The 17,655-nt window shown below is 49.7% G+C and overlaps 1 protein-coding gene across 2 annotated transcripts in view; it reads right to left on the reverse strand.

Annotated features, from left to right (window-relative positions):
* LOC137523112 (transmembrane protease serine 3-like) overlaps window positions 1-17,655 on the reverse strand; it is an 85,517-nt gene that overhangs the window by 32,398 nt on the left and 35,464 nt on the right. For both annotated transcript variants that reach the window (XM_068243332.1, XM_068243331.1), the window contains exon 5: window positions 4,184-4,327. In XM_068243332.1, coding sequence (XP_068099433.1) covers window positions 4,184-4,327 — 144 coding nt within the window. The remainder of the gene's footprint in view (window positions 1-4,183; window positions 4,328-17,655) is intronic.

Here is a 17,655-nt window from a genome sequence, read left to right on the forward strand (position 1 = left end):
TGAGCAGTGAAAAATGAAACAAAGAGCAGAGTAGGTGTTTACTGTCATGTTCCCATTGATATATATGGTAAAATACATGAGGGTTATTAGTCTCTGGTTCTCTTTATATATGTGGCTGCAGACAGTACAGCTACACAGGGTGCTGTACATGTCCATGGTGCACGGCAATGTATCTTGCAAGGCGCGATGCCGACATAGGTGTGATGCGAGACGCCTCCAAATCCCTTTAGCCGAGCCATGCATGGTTATAGAGATTAGGATGAGCAGTGCATTTAACCTGTTAACAGCCACAAATAAGTTATCTCACTTTAAGATAATGCGCTGCTTTTGTCTTCAGCCAGCAGAACTCATGCTGTAAATATTTGGCTTGCTTTGATCTCTCTCTCCAAGCAGAAAACATAGAAACTGAAAACAGAAGTCCTCTTGTATTGTCTCACACTGCCCCCTAGTGACAAGTGTCCATAAATACACATTACAGCAGTACTAATTAGAAGCTAAGAAATCTAACAAAGAAGAAATAAAAAAATCTGCTAAAATAAATTTTACTTGCTTCGGATCTTCCCAGCTGCCTTACCGCTGGCCACGCCCCTTTTACTTGCTTCAGATCTCCCCAGCTGCCTTACGACTGGCCACGCCCCTTTTATGTGCTTCAGATCTCCCCAGCTGCCTTACCGCTGGCCACGCCTCTTTTACTTGCTTCGGATATCCCCAGCTGCCTTACCGCTGGCCACGCCTCTTTTACTTGCTTCGGATATCCCCAGCTGCCTTACCGCTGGCCACGCCCATTTTACTTGCTTCGGGTCTCCCCGGCTGCCTTACCGCTGGCCACACCCCTTTTACTTGCTTCGGATCTCCCCAACTACCTTACCGCTGGCCACGCCTCTTTTACTTGCTTCGGATATCCCCAGCTGCCTTACAGCTGGCCACGCCCATTTTACTTGCTTCGGGTCTCCCCGGCTGCCTTACCGCTGGCCACACCCATTTTACTTGCTTCGGATCTCCCGGCTGTCTTACTGCTGGCCACGCCCCTTTTACTTGCTTCGGATCTCCCCGGCTGCCTTACCGCTGGCTACGCCCCTATTACTTGCTTCGGATCTCCCCGGCTGCCTTACATCTGGCCACACCCCTTTTACTTGCTTTGGATCTCCCCGGCTGCCTTACCGCTGGCCACGCCCTTTTTACTTGCTTCGGATCTCCCCGGCTACCTTACCACTGGCCAGGCCCCTTTTACTTGCTTCGGATCTCCCTGGCTGCCTTACCGCTGGCCACGCCCCTTTTACTTGCTTCATATCTCCCCGGCTGCCTTGCCGCTGGCCACGCCCCTATTACTTGCTTCGGATCTCCCGGCTGCCTTACCGCTGGCCACACCCATTTTACTTGCTTCGGATCTCCCGGCTGCCTTACCGCTGGCCACACCCATTTTACTTGCTTCGGATCTCCCCGGCTGCCTTACCGCTGGCCACACCCATTTTACTTGCTTCGGATCTCCCGGCTGCCTTACTGCTGGCCACGCCTCTTTTACTTGCTTCGGATATCCCCAGCTGCCTTACCGCTGGCCACACCCATTTTACTTGCTTCGGATCTCCCGGCTGTCTTACTGCTGGCCACGCCCCTTTTACTTGCTTCAGATCTCCCCGGCTGCCTTACCGCTGGCTACGCCCCTATTACTTGCTTCGGATCTCCCCGGCTGCCTTACATCTGGCCACACCCCTTTTACTTGCTTCGGATCTCCCCGGCTGCCTAACCGCTGGCCACGCCCCTTTTACTTGCTTCGGGTCTCCCCGGCTGCCTTACCACTGGCCACGCCCTTTTTACTTGCTTCGGATCTCCCCGGCTGCCTTACCGCTGGCCACGCCCCTATTACTTGCTTCGGATCTCCCCGGCTGCCTTACATCTGGCCACACCCCTTTTACTTGCTTTGGACCTCCCCGGCTGCCTTACCACTGGCCACACCCATTTTACTTGCTTGGGATCTCCCCGGCTACCTTACCGCTGGCCACACCCCTTTTACTTGCTTCGGATCTCCCCGGCTGCCTTACCGCTGGCCACACCCCTTTTACTTGCTTCGGGTCTCCCCGGCTGCCTTACCGCTGGCCACGCCCTTTTTACTTGCTTCGGATCTCCCCGGCTGCCTTACCGCTGGCCACGCCCCTATTACTTGCTTCGGATCTCCCCGGCTGCCTTACATCTGGCCACACCCCTTTTACTTGCTTTGGATCTCCCCGGCTGCCTTACCACTGGTCACACCCATTTTACTTGCTTGGGATCTCCCCGGCTACCTTACCGCTGGCCACACCCCTTTTACTTGCTTCGGATCTCCCCGGCTGCCTTACCGCTGGCCACACCCCTTTTACTTGCTTCGGATCTCCCGGCTGCCTTACCGCTGGCCACACCCCTTTTACTTGCTTCGGGTCTCCCCGGCTGCCTTACCGCTGGCCACGCCCTTTTTACTTGCTTCGGATCTCCCCGGCTGCCTTACCGCTGGCCACGCCCCTATTACTTGCTTCGGATCTCCCCGGCTGCCTTACATCTGGCCACACCCCTTTTACTTGCTTTGGATCTCCCCGGCTGCCTTACCGCTGGCCACACCCCTTTTACTTGCTTCGGATCTCCCGGCTGCCTTACCGCTGGCCACACCCCTTTTACTTGCTTCGGATCTCCCGGCTGCCTTACCGCTGGCCACACCCCTTTTACTTGCTTCGGGTCTCCCCGGCTGCCTTACCGCTGGCCACGCCCTTTTTACTTGCTTCGGATCTCCCCGGCTGCCTTACCGCTGGCCACGCCCCTATTACTTGCTTCGGATCTCCCCGGCTGCCTTACATCTGGCCACACCCCTTTTACTTGCTTTGGATCTCCCCGGCTGCCTTACCACTGGCCACACCCATTTTACTTGCTTCGGATCTCCCGGCTGCCTTACCGCTGGCCACACCCCTTTTACTTGCTTCGGGTCTCCCCGGCTGCCTTACCGCTGGCCACGCCCTTTTTACTTGCTTCGGATCTCCCCGGCTGCCTTACCGCTGGCCACGCCCCTATTACTTGCTTCGGATCTCCCCGGCTGCCTTACATCTGGCCACACCCCTTTTACTTGCTTTGGATCTCCCCGGCTGCCTTACCACTGGCCACACCCATTTTACTTGCTTGGGATCTCCCCGGCTGCCTTACCGCTGGCCACATATCTTTTACTTGCTTCGGATCTCCCCGGCTGCCTTACCGCTGGCCACACCGCTTTTACTTCCTTCAGATCTCCCCGGCTACCTTACCGCTGGCCACATATCTTTTACTTGCTTCGGATCTCCCCGGCTGCCTTACCGCTGGCCACACCCCTTTTACTTGCTTCGGATCTCCCGGCTGTCTTACAAACACAGACAAACACAGAACATTTATATCGCGCTTTTCTCCTGGCGGACTCAAAGCGCCAGAGCAGCAGCCACTAGGGGGCGCTCTATAGGCAGTAGCAGTGTTAGAGAGACTTGCCCAAGGTCTCCTACTGAATAGGTGCTGGCTTACTGAACAGGCAGAGCCGAGATTTGAACCCAGGTCTCCTGTTTTAGAGGCAGAGCCCATAACCATTACACTATCCAGCCGCCACCACTTACTGCTGGCCACGCCCCTTTTACTTGCTTCGGATCTCCCCGGCTGCCTTACATCTGGCCACACCCCTTTTACTTGCTTTGGATCTCCCCAACTGCCTTACCACTGGCCACGCCCCTTTTACTTGCTTCGGATCTCCCCGGCTACCTTACCACTGGCCACGCCCCCTTTAATTGCTTCGGATCTCTCCAGCTGCCTTACCGCTGGCCACGCCCCTTTTACTTGCTTCTGATCTCCCTGGCTGCCTTACCGCTGGCCACACCCAATTTACTTGCTTCGGATCTCCCGGCTGTCTTACTGCTGGCCACGCCCCTTTTACTTGCTTCAGATCTCACCGGCTGCCTTACCGCTGGCCACGCCCCTTTTACTTGCTTTGGATCTCCCCAACTGCCTTACCGCTGGCCACGCCCTTTTTACTTGCTTCGGATCTCCCCGGCTACCTTACCACTGACCACGCCCCTTTTAATTGCTTCGGATCTCTCCAGCTGCCTTACCGCTGGCCACACCCATTTTACTTGCTTCGGATCTCCTCGGCTACCTTACTGCTGGCCCCGCCCCTTTTACTTGCTTCAGATCTCACCGGCTGCCTTACCGCTGGCCACGGTCCTGTTGCTTGGCTGTCTGCTCGGTGGGCAGGAGTTGGCACCATCAGAAAGAGAACAGTTGAGAGAGGAGGCACAGAGCTCCAGGTAGTCCGGACACGCCCGCTGCACCGCCGGGTGGTAGAAGTACTGAACTGAGGACAACATAGACACACTATTATTATTACTGTTACTATAATTACTATGCTTATTATCGTTACTAGTATTACTACAATTATTATTATTATATTGGTTGTGCATTTTTATAGCTCTGACATTTTCTGCTTTGGAACTCTCAGTAAACAAACATTACACAGAGTTGCATCTGCTAGTACTAAAGAGGTCACCACCAGTGATATATTTCAGAATGTAAATCAGGGAGAGGAAAGATTTTACAATGGGCAAACACAGACTCAGGGTCTTCTGCTAGCTTCTTGGACAAAAAGCCCCCCTCTACTCCTCTCCTCAGTAGTGACCTCATAGCATTTTGAAACCTAAAAGTTGGATCCCCTGCTAATTTTTTATAGGTTGTTGGATCATTTAGCTGGCGTAATGCTTCTTTATTATACTGTTCTGCTGTGAGTACCACTATCGCTCCCCCCTTATCAGCTTTTCTGGCTATCAGCTCTGGTCTTTCCTTGAACCACTGCAGAGCTTTCATTTCATCCTGATTTAGATTTGGGTCCGCTTGGGTGTATGCCCGAGGCTCATAGAACATGTTAGAATGGCTCATGGAAGTAATGCGAACTGCTTAACTTTTGCTGGTCTGGATCATATGCCAGTGCCACATAGAGGAGGCGATAGAGAACGATTACTCTTAAGAAAGGAATCAACCTGGATCATAAAAACGGATGCGATAGGCCCTCTAGGCCTGAATGAAAATATAGAAATGGCATGCTTCCTAGACCCTAAGAGTATAGTTTAGCCTCAAAAACTTGAGAGTGTAGAGTAGGTCCTTTTTTATGTCTTTACTATAGGATATGTTGTTTTTAGAAGGTGGGGGCGAACTCTGTATATCGGGAGTGTTATAATGGAGCTGATTGGGACGTATGTCTCTGACTTAGCTTGAATATGTAAATGAGTATAAAATTAAAATTTCTCTAATATGGTCCTTTGACACTAGAGGGTTACTTCCCAGTCATAGCTCCATGAAGCTCTCTACGCTGGGGGGCAGCTACCTATCTAACCTACACTGGGGGGCACCTACCTAATCTAAACTACGCTGGGGGGCAGCTACTTATCTAACCTATACTGGGGGCACTTATCTAACCTGTATTGGGGGCACCTACCTACCTAGCTAGCCTATTCAGGTGACAACTATACTGGCTACCTATATTGGAGACACCTACCTAAATGACCTATACTGGGGGCACCTACCTATCTAACCTATGCTGGGGGCAACTATTCTGGCTACCTATATTGGAGGCACCTACCTAGCTAACCTGTACTGGGGCACCTACCTATCTAACTTATACCAGGGGTGCCTGCCTATCTTACCTATACTGGGGGCAACTATACTGGCTACCTATACTGGAGGCACCTACCTGGCTAACCTATAGCGGGGGCAACTATACTGGCTCACCTATGCCTGGCTACCTATACTGGGGTACCTATTCTTGGCTACCTATACTGGGGGGACCTATACTAAGTGAAACTAGACCTGGCTAACCTATACTCCGGGCACCCATACCTTGCTCCGGGGGGGGGGGGGGGGGGGGGCGCAATTTTTACACCCTTGCCCTGGGTGCATTTTAGCCTAGAAACTGCACTGGGGGTGTGCACACCAGAGCGGGAGGCGTTTTGCTGAAACGAATTCTCCCGGGGTGAGGCATTTTTTGGATTGCGGAGGCGTTTCTGCCTCAATGTTAAGTATAGGAAAAACGCAAACCGCTCTGAAAAACGGCAGTTCAGAGTGGTTTGCCAGCCGGTTTTGTTACAGAAGCTGTTCAGTAACAGCTTTACTGTAACAATATATAAAATGTACTACACTGAAATCCGCAGCAGCAATCCGCAAAACGCTAGCAAACCGCCTCAGAAAAATAAAAAAAATCTGCTAGCATTTTGCGGATCTGCTAGCGGGTTTTGGTGTGCACCGGGCCTAAATAATTTATAAGTCAATATTGTAAAAAAAATAAAAATATTATATATATATATATATATATATATATATATATATATATATATATATATATATATATATATATATATATATATATATATATATATATATATATAAAGCACTTTTATTCAATATTTTATTTTCTCTACAGTTCCCCTTTCATGTCCCTTCCACAGGCTGGAGTCAATTTCACAGTTAATTAGTCAATTTTTTAAAGTTAATGAAACCACCAGCATGTTATTGGGTGTAATCCATAGCACCTAGAGGAATATGCATACAAACTTTTGGAGAACATACAAAATCCATGCACACTAGAGCTGCTCAAATCCGGATTCGGGAGATACCCGGATAGTTGCTATCCGGATATCTCCCAGTTACCTGTGCAGGGTGGGCGGTGGTGTCAATCTTACCTGTCTAACGTCTTCTTTGTCCGTCCCTCGGCACCTCCCACGATGCCCTCCACGCGCGTCATGTGATTACAAACAATTCCTCCTTCAACCCGGAAGGAGGAAGTGTTTGTAGTCACGTGACCGCCGCGTGGAGCGCATCATGGGAGGTGCCGGGAGACGGACAAAGAAGACGTCAGACAGGTAAGATTGACACCACCGCCCACCCTGCACAGGTAACTGGGAGATATCCGGATAGAATTATCCGGATGTCTACTGGTTCCGGATTTGAGCAGCTCTGATGCACACACACATGCCAGTTATATATTCATTTGGGCAAGACTCCCCAACACTAAGGAAGTTTTCCTTGTTACAGTGTCTCTTTAAAATACTAATTTGGTGTTGTTTAAATAAGATTTATCATTTTCTAAAACTCTAAATTTGTTATTCTTGGTTAAGTATGTCAAGCCCGAGTACCCCCTGGAACCATCAGAAGTACCCCCTTGGGTACACGTACCACATGTTGAGAACCTAGGGTTTAGAAGACCCAGCAGGAAACATCATAGGAGAAGTTCTCCAATAACAGCACCCTCTACAGCATGAAGCGATGTGATTGGCTGAACAGTGTGGGCGTATTATTACAACAACCTATCTAAAACCTAGCAGTTAGAGAGAGTGCTGTCCACCCAATCAGGTTAGTGGAATTTCCCAATGAGGTATCCTGCTGGTCACCAAAACCAGACTGTCAGAATCCGCTCTGCTGGCCTTGATTCCCTGGACTGTTTTGTTTCCTATGCAGCTTGCATAGTTCAGTCCAGGGAAAAGAGGCCTTTCTGTCAGTTTGCAAGGCTGACTGATTTGCATCTACTTATCTTGCAATCTGCTTGTCTGCTTCCTTTGAGGGCTTGTTTCCACTGTTGCAACGCGATTTCGCCGGCATTCCGACGCTTGTAAAAACGCATGCGGATGCGTTTCCACATGCGTTTTTACCCGCGATTTCGCGTGCGATTTCGCATGGCAGGGTGCCATGCGAAATTAACCATGACACTGCCAGGGCAAAATAAAATTGAAAAAGGTGCGAAATCGCGGGTAAAAACGCATGTAACAAACGCATGCGTTTTTACTATTAAATACATTAGCGGCGATTCGCATGCATTCCACTCGCAGGCAAATTCGTTGGCTCTTTTGTGCGTTTTTTTACCGCTGAAAAAAACGCACCTCAACAACGCTACAGTGGAAACAGGCCCATCCACTTGCATTACATGTGCGAATCCGCATGCATTGGCCGCATGCGGATTCGCGATAGTGGGAACGAGCCCTGAAGGTTTCCAGTATAAATGTCACTTCCTCCCAGAATTCCTTGCTTGACATGGTTTCTGTTTGGTGAGATTACCTTGGAGCCTCAGCCTCTTTTGTATCTTGTTGTGAATATTCTAGTGTAGATAATTCTTGGGGAGTGCACTTTGCACTCCTTCTAGTGCATCAGGTTCAGTATTATTTGTACTGTTTATTCCTGTTTTGTCTTGTCCTGTTCTTGCGATTGTACTGTCACCTGCGGTGGCTGACAGTGAATCTGACAGTCTTGCTCCTAGATCGCATTCGCCCTAGCGGTAGAGGCGGCGGATCTCCCTTGTCTGACTCTTGGAGTGTAACCTTGGCTGCGGTTGCTACTGGTTACTCCTTCAGTCTGTTTTGTCTGGAACGAACGCTTGCTGTTGTCTGGTGTGAGGCAACCGATTAGCAAGCCTTCGCGTTATTTGTTTGTCTTTGTTCTCCGTGTTCATATGTTAGTCAGGGTTGGTACGTTTTGCTACTGTTGCGCTTAACGTGCGGTGGCCGTACTGTTAACGCACTTGTCACTGTTGCGCATATCGTGCGGTGACCGCGTTTAGCGAGTTCATTTGTTATTTTCCTTGGCGTTCAGATTGTGGGTATTTGCTGTGTCTTCCTTACTCAATTCATGCTCTGTCTTTGCTCAGTCTTGTATTGCTGATAGCAATCGCTTCTCTTGCGATTAGCTTCCTCATTCTGGTCTGCTCTAGTGGTGCTCAAATACCCCTTTTCAAAATTCGAGTTAGGTCGAATTCGAATAGTAAATTATTCGAGATCAGTCGAATATTCGAGTCGAATAATTTTTACTATTCGATTCGACCTCGGAATTCGAGCTCACTATTCGAGTCGGTATTCGAGCTCATTATTCGAGCTGACTATTCGAAATGGCCTTAAATAGCTTCCAACACTTGTTTTGAGGGTGAATGATGCAAGAAACCTCTTTTTTTCCAAGTAACAACAGCAAGTGATTATGTGGGGATGTTCCTTTAAAAAAAAAAAGTTGAAAAGAGAAGTTGTGTCCAGACATTTGTTCAGTACTGTATATACTTCTTCTTCTTCTTCTTCTTTATCTTCTATATCTTCTTCTTCTTCTTCTATATCTTCTTCTTCTATATCTTCTTCTTCTATATCTTCTTCTATATCTTCTTCTTTTATATTGTCTTCTTCTCCTTCTTCTTCATCTTCTTCATCATCATCTTCTTCTTCTTCTTCATCTTCTTTTTCTTCATCTTCTTCATCTTCTTCTTCATCTTCTTCTTCATCTTCTTCTTCATCTTCTTCATCTTCTTCATCTTCTTCTTCTTCTTCTTCTACATCTACTTCATCTTCAACTTCTTCATCTTCTTCTTCTTCTTCATCTTCTTCATCATCTTCATCTTCTTCATCTTCTTCATCTTCTTCATCTTCTTCATCTTCATCATCTTCATCTTCTTCTTCATCTTCTTCTTCTTCATCATCTTCATCTTCTTCTTCTTCATCTTCTTCATCTTCTTCATCTTCATCTTCTTCATCTTCTTCTTCTTCATCTTCTTCTTCATCTTCTTCTTCTTCATCATCTTCTTCTTCTTCATCTTCATCTTCTTCATCTTCTTCATCTTCTTCTTCATCTTCTTCTTCTTCTTCATCATCTTCTTCTTCTTCATCTTCTTCATCTTCATCTTCTTCATCTTCTTCATCTTCTTCTTCTTCATCATCTTCATCTTCTTCTTCATCTTCTTCTTCTTCATCATCTTCATCTTCTTCTTCATCTTCTTCTTCTTCATCATCTTCATCTTCATCTTCTTCTTCATCTTCTTCTTCTTCATCTTCTTCATCTTCTTCTTCTTCATCTTCTTCATCTTCTTCTTCATCTTCTTCTTCTTCTTCATCATCTTCTTCTTCTTCATCTTCTTCATCTTCATCTTCTTCATCTTCTTCATCTTCTTCTTCTTCATCATCTTCATCTTCTTCTTCATCTTCTTCCTCTTTATCATCTTCATCTTCATCTTCTTCTTCATCTTCTTCTTCTTCATCATCTTCATCTTCTTCTTCTTCATCTTCTTCATCTTCTTCTATATCGTCTTCTTCTTCACTTATTTCTCTTTTCAAATTTTTTTTTTTACAGAAATGCAGCTATTTTTGAGCGTAACAAATAGCTGGTGGCGCACGCATGTTGGAAGCGCCATTGTATGTGCTCCCTGGCAGTGGAAACACACAGACAGCAGGAGGTAAATTCAGCAGCAGGAGGAGGAGGATGAGTGTGTGGCAGCAGGCAGTCAATGAGGCAGGCAGCGTGACATAATAGCCCTGGTACCTAGCGGTGATACCAGGGCTGTAAATAAACACAGCAGGCAGGAGGTCCCAGACAGCGGTCGTGCAGCCCACATTGTGTCCAATACACAACTAGGACAACACAGTTTTCAACCCGGGCACCTCAGAAAAATTAAACCTTTTTTTTTTTTTTATGGTTTTGTAGTTTTGGTTTTACAACCAATTACACAGATATAGCTATTTTTTGACGTAATAGCTGGTGGCAGAGTGGCAGCAGAAGGTAAATCTGTGTACCCTGGCGTTGGGAAACACAGACAGACAGACAGCAGCAGCAGCAGCAGGAGGAATGGAGGAGTAATGTGAGCAGCTATTGTTTGACGTAATAGCTGGTGGCAGAGTGGCAGCAGAAGGTAAATCTGTGTACCCTGGCGTTGGGAAACACAGACAGACAGCAGCATCAGCAGGAGGAATGGAAGAGTAGTGTGAGTGTGGCAGCAGGCAGGCAGCGTGACATAATAGCCCTGGTACCTAGCGGTGATACCAGGCCGTAAATGAACACAACAGGAGGTCCCAGACAGCGGTCGTGCAGCCCACATCGTGTCCAATACACAACTGGGACAACACAGTTTTCAACCCGGGCACCTCAGAAAAATTAAACCTTTTTTTTTTTTTTTTATGGTTTTTTGGTTTTGTTTGTAAAACAAATTACACAGATATATAGCTATTGTTTGACGTAATAGCTGGTGGCAGAGTGGCAGCAGAAGGTAAATCTGAGTACCCTGGCAGTGGGAAACACAGACAGACAGCAGAAGGGCAGTACACAGCAGCCCACTGTAGGTGTAAAATGTGTGGCTGCAGGCGACGTAATAGTCAAAGTGAACCAGGCTGGCTTAGTGGGCAGGAGCCAGGAGGTGGTAAAGGGTGGTAAGGCACATTAACGATGGTTCTTAGCCAGTTCATGTCCCCCTCTCGCCGACAACAGGGGCCAGGAACTCGCCTTCCACCCACGCCTGGTTCATCTTGAGAAACGTCAGTCTGTCCACAGACTTGTGAGACAGACGTGAGCGTTTCTCGGTGACCACACCACCAGCTGCACTGAAGCAGCGCTCAGACAGCACGCTGGAAGGGGGGCAGGACAGCACTTCCAGGGCGTACTGCGCCAGCTCGCTCCAGATCTCCAGGCGCTTGACCCAATACTCCATGGGATCAACAGGGGCATCGCTGTCAAGCCCGCTGTAGGACCCCATGTAGTCAGCCACCATGCGGGTCAGGCGCTGGCTGTGACCGGTGGAGGATGCTGCTGCATGCACCTCCTCTCTAGTCACTGCTGCCGGAGCCTCTACAGTCCTGTAGAGCTCGTGGCTGAGAGACAGCAGGTCTGTGGGGTGCTTGCTGCTGGATGCAGGCACCTGCTGCTGCCTCTGTGCTGGCTGCTGGACAGTGGGGGTGGAAGGCTGGGGGAAGGCTTCCTACAAGCGCTCAACAAGGGCCTGCTGCAAGCTCCTTATTTGTTGCGCTGGGTCTCCTCCTGCAGGCGGCAGGAACTGGCTCAACTTCCCCTTGAGGCGTGGGTCCAACATCATGCTGATCCAGATGTCCTCCCTCTGCTTCATCTGGATCACCCTGGGGTCTCTGCGCAGGCACGTCAGCATGTGCTCTGCCATTGGGAAGAGGCGGGCCACGTCTGCTGGCACATCGACGGCAGTGCTGCTGTCCTCATCCTCCTCCTCTGCCTCGTCAGCCTCATCCTCTCTCCACCCCCGCACCAACTCAGCTGCACTGTGCTGCTCCCCCTCATCAGCAGCAAGGTCAGGGACCTCCACCAAGTCCTCCTCCTCCTCCCCCTCAGAGGTGGACTGTGCAGCTGCTTGCCGCTCCTGCTGGTCCAAGGCTGCCGCTCCCTGTTCCAGCAAAGCATCGAGGGCCCTGTTCAGCAGACAAACCAGGGGCACCCACTCGCAGACCATAGCATGGTCCCTGCTCACCATGTTAGTGGCCTGCAGAAAGGGAGCCAGCACTAAGCACACCTGCTGCATGTGCCTCCAGTCATCATCGGGGACGATGGACGGGATGTTGCTGGTCTTGTCCCTTCTCTGAGCGGCGGAAACAGTGGCCAGGGCAAGGTACTGTTTGACAGCGCGCTTCTGTTCAACTAGACGCTCCAACATCGCCAGGGTGGAGTTCCAGCGAGTCGGAACGTCAAGGATCAGCCGATGGCGTGGCAGATCCAGCTCCTTTTGCACGTCTTCCAGGCTCGCACAGGCTGCAGCCGAGCGCCGGAAGTGACGCACAACGTTCCTTGCCGTTTCCAGCAGTTCGCCCATCCCCTGGTAGGTGCGCAAGAACTTCTGCACCACCAGGTTCAGCACGTGGGCAAGACAGGGGATGTGGGTCAGGTTTCCCCTGTCTATTGCGGCAACCAGATTGGCCCCATTGTCGGCCACCACCTCTCCGACTCTGAGGCCTCTGGGGGTCAGCCAGATCCTCTCCTGCTCCTGGAGTTTGGCCAACACATGGGTTGCCGTCAGCTTGGTCTTCCCAAGGCTGACCAAGTGCAGCAGCGCTTGGCAGTGGCGGGCCTTCACGCTGCTGCTGAGGCGGGGGGTTTGGCCAGGTGTGCCGGAGGATGGCAGAGGATCGGAGGAACCTGCTGCAGTTCCCCTGACCCTGCGGGGTGGCACCACCCACTGTGTTGCTGCTGCTGCTGTGCCCGCTGCTGCTCTCCCATCCTCACCCCCTTCCACCAAGCTGACCCAGTGGACAGTGAAGGACAGGTAGCGGCCTGTCCCGAAGCGGCTGCTCCAGGAGTCCATGGTGACGTGGACCCTTTCACCAACCGCGTGCTCCAGCCCTCGCTCCACATTGGCCATCACAAAGCGGTGCAGTGCAGGAATGGCCTTGCGGGAGAAAAAGTGTCTGCTGGGGAGCTGCCAGTCTGGGGCTGCGCAAGCAAGCAGCGCACGAATGTCGCTCCCCTCCTGCACGAGCGTGTACGGCAGGAGTTGGGAGCACATGGCCCGTGCCAGCAAGCCGTTCAGCTGCCGCACGCGACGGCTGCTGGGAGGCAGAGCCCTAACCACCCCCTGGAAGGACTCGCTCAAAAGGCTCTGGCGTGGCCTTTTGCTGGCACGGGAATCAGCAGACACAGCGGAGGAGGCCACTGAGGACTGGCTGCCAGAACAGGCCTCAGTGTCGGCGGCAGGAGTTGCAGAGGGGGGAGGAGCAGTGCGTTTCCGCACTCCTGCTGGTGCTGCTGGAGGAGCAGGAGGGCGGGTGGCTGCTGTTGCTGCTGCTGCTGAAGGCTGTGCAGTGATGGGTGTGGTGCCACTGCCAGCACCAGATGCCTTCAGCCTCTGGAACTCCTGATGCTGGTGGAAATGTTTCGCAGCAAGGTGGTTGATGAGCGAGCTGGTGCAGAACTTTAAGGGGTCTGCACCTCTGCTCAACTTCCGCTGACAGTGGTTGCAAGTGGCGTCCCCTACGGCATGGAAGCGCTGCTGCCTGTCTCCCTGTGGTGGTTTGGGGGGGGGCTTGGGGGGCTTGGGTGCGGCTGGTGGTGGTACTGGCAGATGCTGCTGCTGCTGCTGCTGCTGAGCCTGAGACACCAGCAGGCTGTGGGACCTGCCTACTGCTGCTGCCAATGCTTGCAATGATGCGCCTCCTTGCAAGGCCCACAAGAGCATCCTCCTCCTCCTCCTCAGAGCTGCTGAGGACGACATCCCCTGGAGGTGGTGGCACCCAGTCTCTGTCTGTCACCGGGTCATCAACATCCTCCCCCTCCTGAAACATGTCCTGCTGGGATGAGGACCCCCCAAACTCCTCTCCTGATGCATGGATGGGCTGCTTGACTGTCGCCACAGTCTTGCTGTCCAATCCCTCATCCCCCAAAGTGCCCATCAGCATCTCCTCCTCAAGATCGCCAACAACAGCAGACAATTTACTCATGATGCCTGGGGTCAAAAGACTGCTGAATGACAGGTCGGCGAGTGACGGTGAACTGGCCTCCTCCCCAGACCCTGCTGGGCGGCTGCTGCGAACAGGGGTGGTGGTGGTGGTGGTGGTGAGGGTGGAGGCCTCAGATGCAGAGCTGATGGCGGGCTGCTCATCCTCCGTCATGAGTTGCACCACAGTGTCTGCATGCTTTTCCTCAATGGGACGTTTCCGACCCGGCTGGAGGAAAATCGGAGCAGGTGCTACACGCTGCTGCTGCTGTGTCTCTGCAGCGTGAGTTGCAGATGCTCCTGCTGGGCGGCGCCCAAGGCGTCCACGGCCAGTGGCTATGGGAGGAATGTTAGCCACTGACGCTGCTGCTGCTGCTGCGGAACTGTGCATGGTGGCGCGCCCGCGCCCGCGGCTTGCCACAATGCTGCTCCCTCTCCTCCTGATTCCCTTGCTGCCCTTCCCCTTGCCCAAACCGCGCTGGCTGCCACTTCCAGACATCTTCGATGTTTTGGGCGTATAGACAAAAGTTTTTTAAAGGGGCGGGTGAAAAGTGGGGTACTTTAATGGAGTGGGTTGGTGGGTGAGGTGACTGAGTGAGTGTCCCTAGTACAGTAAGTAAGTAGTAACAGTCAGGAAGTACAACTAGCAGTTACAACTTACAATAATCAGTAGTAATCACAAGTAAATTTAGTGTGTGTACACTACAGACAGTGAGTGCACGCACGCGCAAACACGCGCAGGAGCTAGCCTATGAACAGTGACTGAGTGAGTGTCCCTAGTACAGTAAGTAAGTAAGTAGTAACAGTCAGTAAGTACAACTAACTAATTACAATAATCAATCAGTTATCAGAAGGAAATAGAGTGTGTGTAGTGTGTACACAGACAGTGAGTGCACACACGCAGGAGCTAGTAGCCTATGAACAGTGACTGAGTGTCCTAGACTCCTAGTACAGTAAGTAGTAACAGTAAGTACAACTAACTAATTACAATAATCAATCAGTTATCAGAAGGAAATAGAGTGTGTGTAGTGTGTACACAGACAGTGAGTGCACACACGCAGGAGCTAGTAGCCTATGAACAGTGACTGAGTGTCCTAGACTCCTAGTACAGTAAGTAGTAACAGTAAGTACAACTAACTAATTACAATAATCAATCAGTTATCAGAAGGAAATAGAGTGTGTGTAGTGTGTACACAGACAGTGAGTGCACACACGCAGGAGCTAGTAGCCTATGAACAGTGACTGAGTGTCCTAGACTCCTAGTACAGTAAGTAGTAACAGTAAGTACAACTAACTAATTACAATAATCAATCAGTTATCAGAAGGAAATAGAGTGTGTGTAGTGTGTACACAGACAGTGAGTGCACACACGCAGGAGCTAGTAGCCTATGAACAGTGACTGAGTGTCCTAGACTCCTAGTACAGTAAGTAGTAACAGTAAGTACAACTAACTAATTACAATAATCAATCAGTTATCAGAAGGAAATAGAGTGTGTGTAGTGTGTACACAGACAGTGAGTGCACACACGCAGGAGCTAGTAGCCTATGAACAGTGACTGAGTGTCCTAGACTCCTAGTACAGTAAGTAGTAACAGTAAGTACAACTAACTAATTACAATAATCAATCAGTTATCAGAAGGAAATAGAGTGTGTGTAGTGTGTACACAGACAGTGAGTGCATACACGCAGGAGCTAGTAGCCTATGAACAGTGACTGAGTGTCCTAGACTCCTAGTACAGTAAGTAGTAACAGTAAGTACAACTAACTAATTACAATAATCAATCAGTTATCAGAAGGAAATAGAGTGTGTGTAGTGTGTGTACACAGACAGTGAGTGCACACACGCAGGAGCTAGTAGCCTATGAACAGTGACTGAGTGTCCTAGACTCCTAGTACAGTAAGTAGTAACAGTAAGTACAACTAACTAATTACAATAATCAATCAGTTATCAGAAGTAAATAGAGTGTGTGTAGTGTGTACACAGACAGTGAGTGCACACACGCAGGAGCTAGTAGCCTATGAACAGTGACTGAGTGTCCGAGACTCCTAGTACAGTAAGTAGTAACAGTAAGTACAACTAACTAATTACAATAATCAATCAGTTATCAGAAGGAAATAGAGTGTGTGTAGTGTGTACACAGACAGTGAGTGCACACACGCAGGAGCTAGTAGCCTATGAACAGTGACTGAGTGTCCTAGACTCCTAGTACAGTAAGTAGTAACAGTAAGTACAACTAACTAATTACAATAATCAATCAGTTATCAGAAGGAAATAGAGTGTGTGTAGTGTGTGTACACAGACAGTGAGTGCACACACGCAGGAGCTAGTAGCCTATGAACAGTGACTGAGTGTCCGAGACTCCTAGTACAGTAAGTAGTAACAGTGAGTACAACTAACTAATTACAATATTCAATTACAATAATCAATCAGTTATCAGAACTTGGAAATAGAGTGTGTGTAGTGTGTACACAGACAGTGAGTGCACACACGCAGGAGCAGCTAGTAGCCTATGAACAGTGACAGTGAGTGTCCTAGTACAGTTACAGTATATAACTACAATACTAATACAATCAGTAGTAAAGGACAGCAGAAATACTGGTATAGATGAGAGAAATAAACAGAGGACAGGAGGACAGCTGCCCACACAGGCAGGCCCTGAGGCCTAAAGCTGTAAGCCTGCAGCAGCTGGCCTGTCTCTATGTAACACAAAAGCTACTAACTAAAATACAATGTCTAACTAACTAACAACAATATAGGTGTGTATAGGAGGTGTATGTGAGCAAAAACGCTAGGTAAATGACCACAATAAAGCTCTTGCTAAGCCAAAGCACAAAGGAGCAACTCTCTCTCTATGCAAGTCTCAGGCAAGGACGGAGAAACGTAACATGGCGGCCGCTATTTATAGGGTAGGGGCTGGCCAGGGTCCCCCTCTGTGATTGGCTGCCGTCAGAGGGCCTGGGAGCCCTCTGATTGGCTCTAAGGACATCAATCTGGGCTATGACGCTATTCGAGCTCGGTACCGAGCTCGAATAGCGCCGTTTGCTCGAATAGCTCGAATAGTGAATGGGCTATTCGAGTGTACGCGAATAGCCCATTCGAATAGCTGCAGCTATTCGGAGCTCGAATACCGAGCTCGAATAGCTGAAAAAGAGCTCGAATATTCGAGCTACTCGAATATTCGAGCTCTGCTGAGCACCACTGGTCTGCTCTGATGTGATATGTCTACCGTCGCGGGGTGGCGACTAGATTGGTAGACATTCATATTGTCTGTCTGTGTTCTTGCTTTCTTCTGAGTTGCTACTTTGTTGCCCAGTCTTGCTTAATCGTGCAATTTCAATCTGGCATCTATGGCTGTGCAGAGGACTTATTCCTCTGTACTCCACAGCTCCATCTGCTGGTTCGGAATTCTCCTCTACCAATCTATACTGGGTACTTTGCTTCTGTGACTGTGGCG

Source organism: Hyperolius riggenbachi, chromosome 6 (genome assembly GCF_040937935.1).
Source record: "Hyperolius riggenbachi isolate aHypRig1 chromosome 6, aHypRig1.pri, whole genome shotgun sequence".
Taxonomy (NCBI): Eukaryota; Metazoa; Chordata; class Amphibia; order Anura; family Hyperoliidae; genus Hyperolius; species Hyperolius riggenbachi.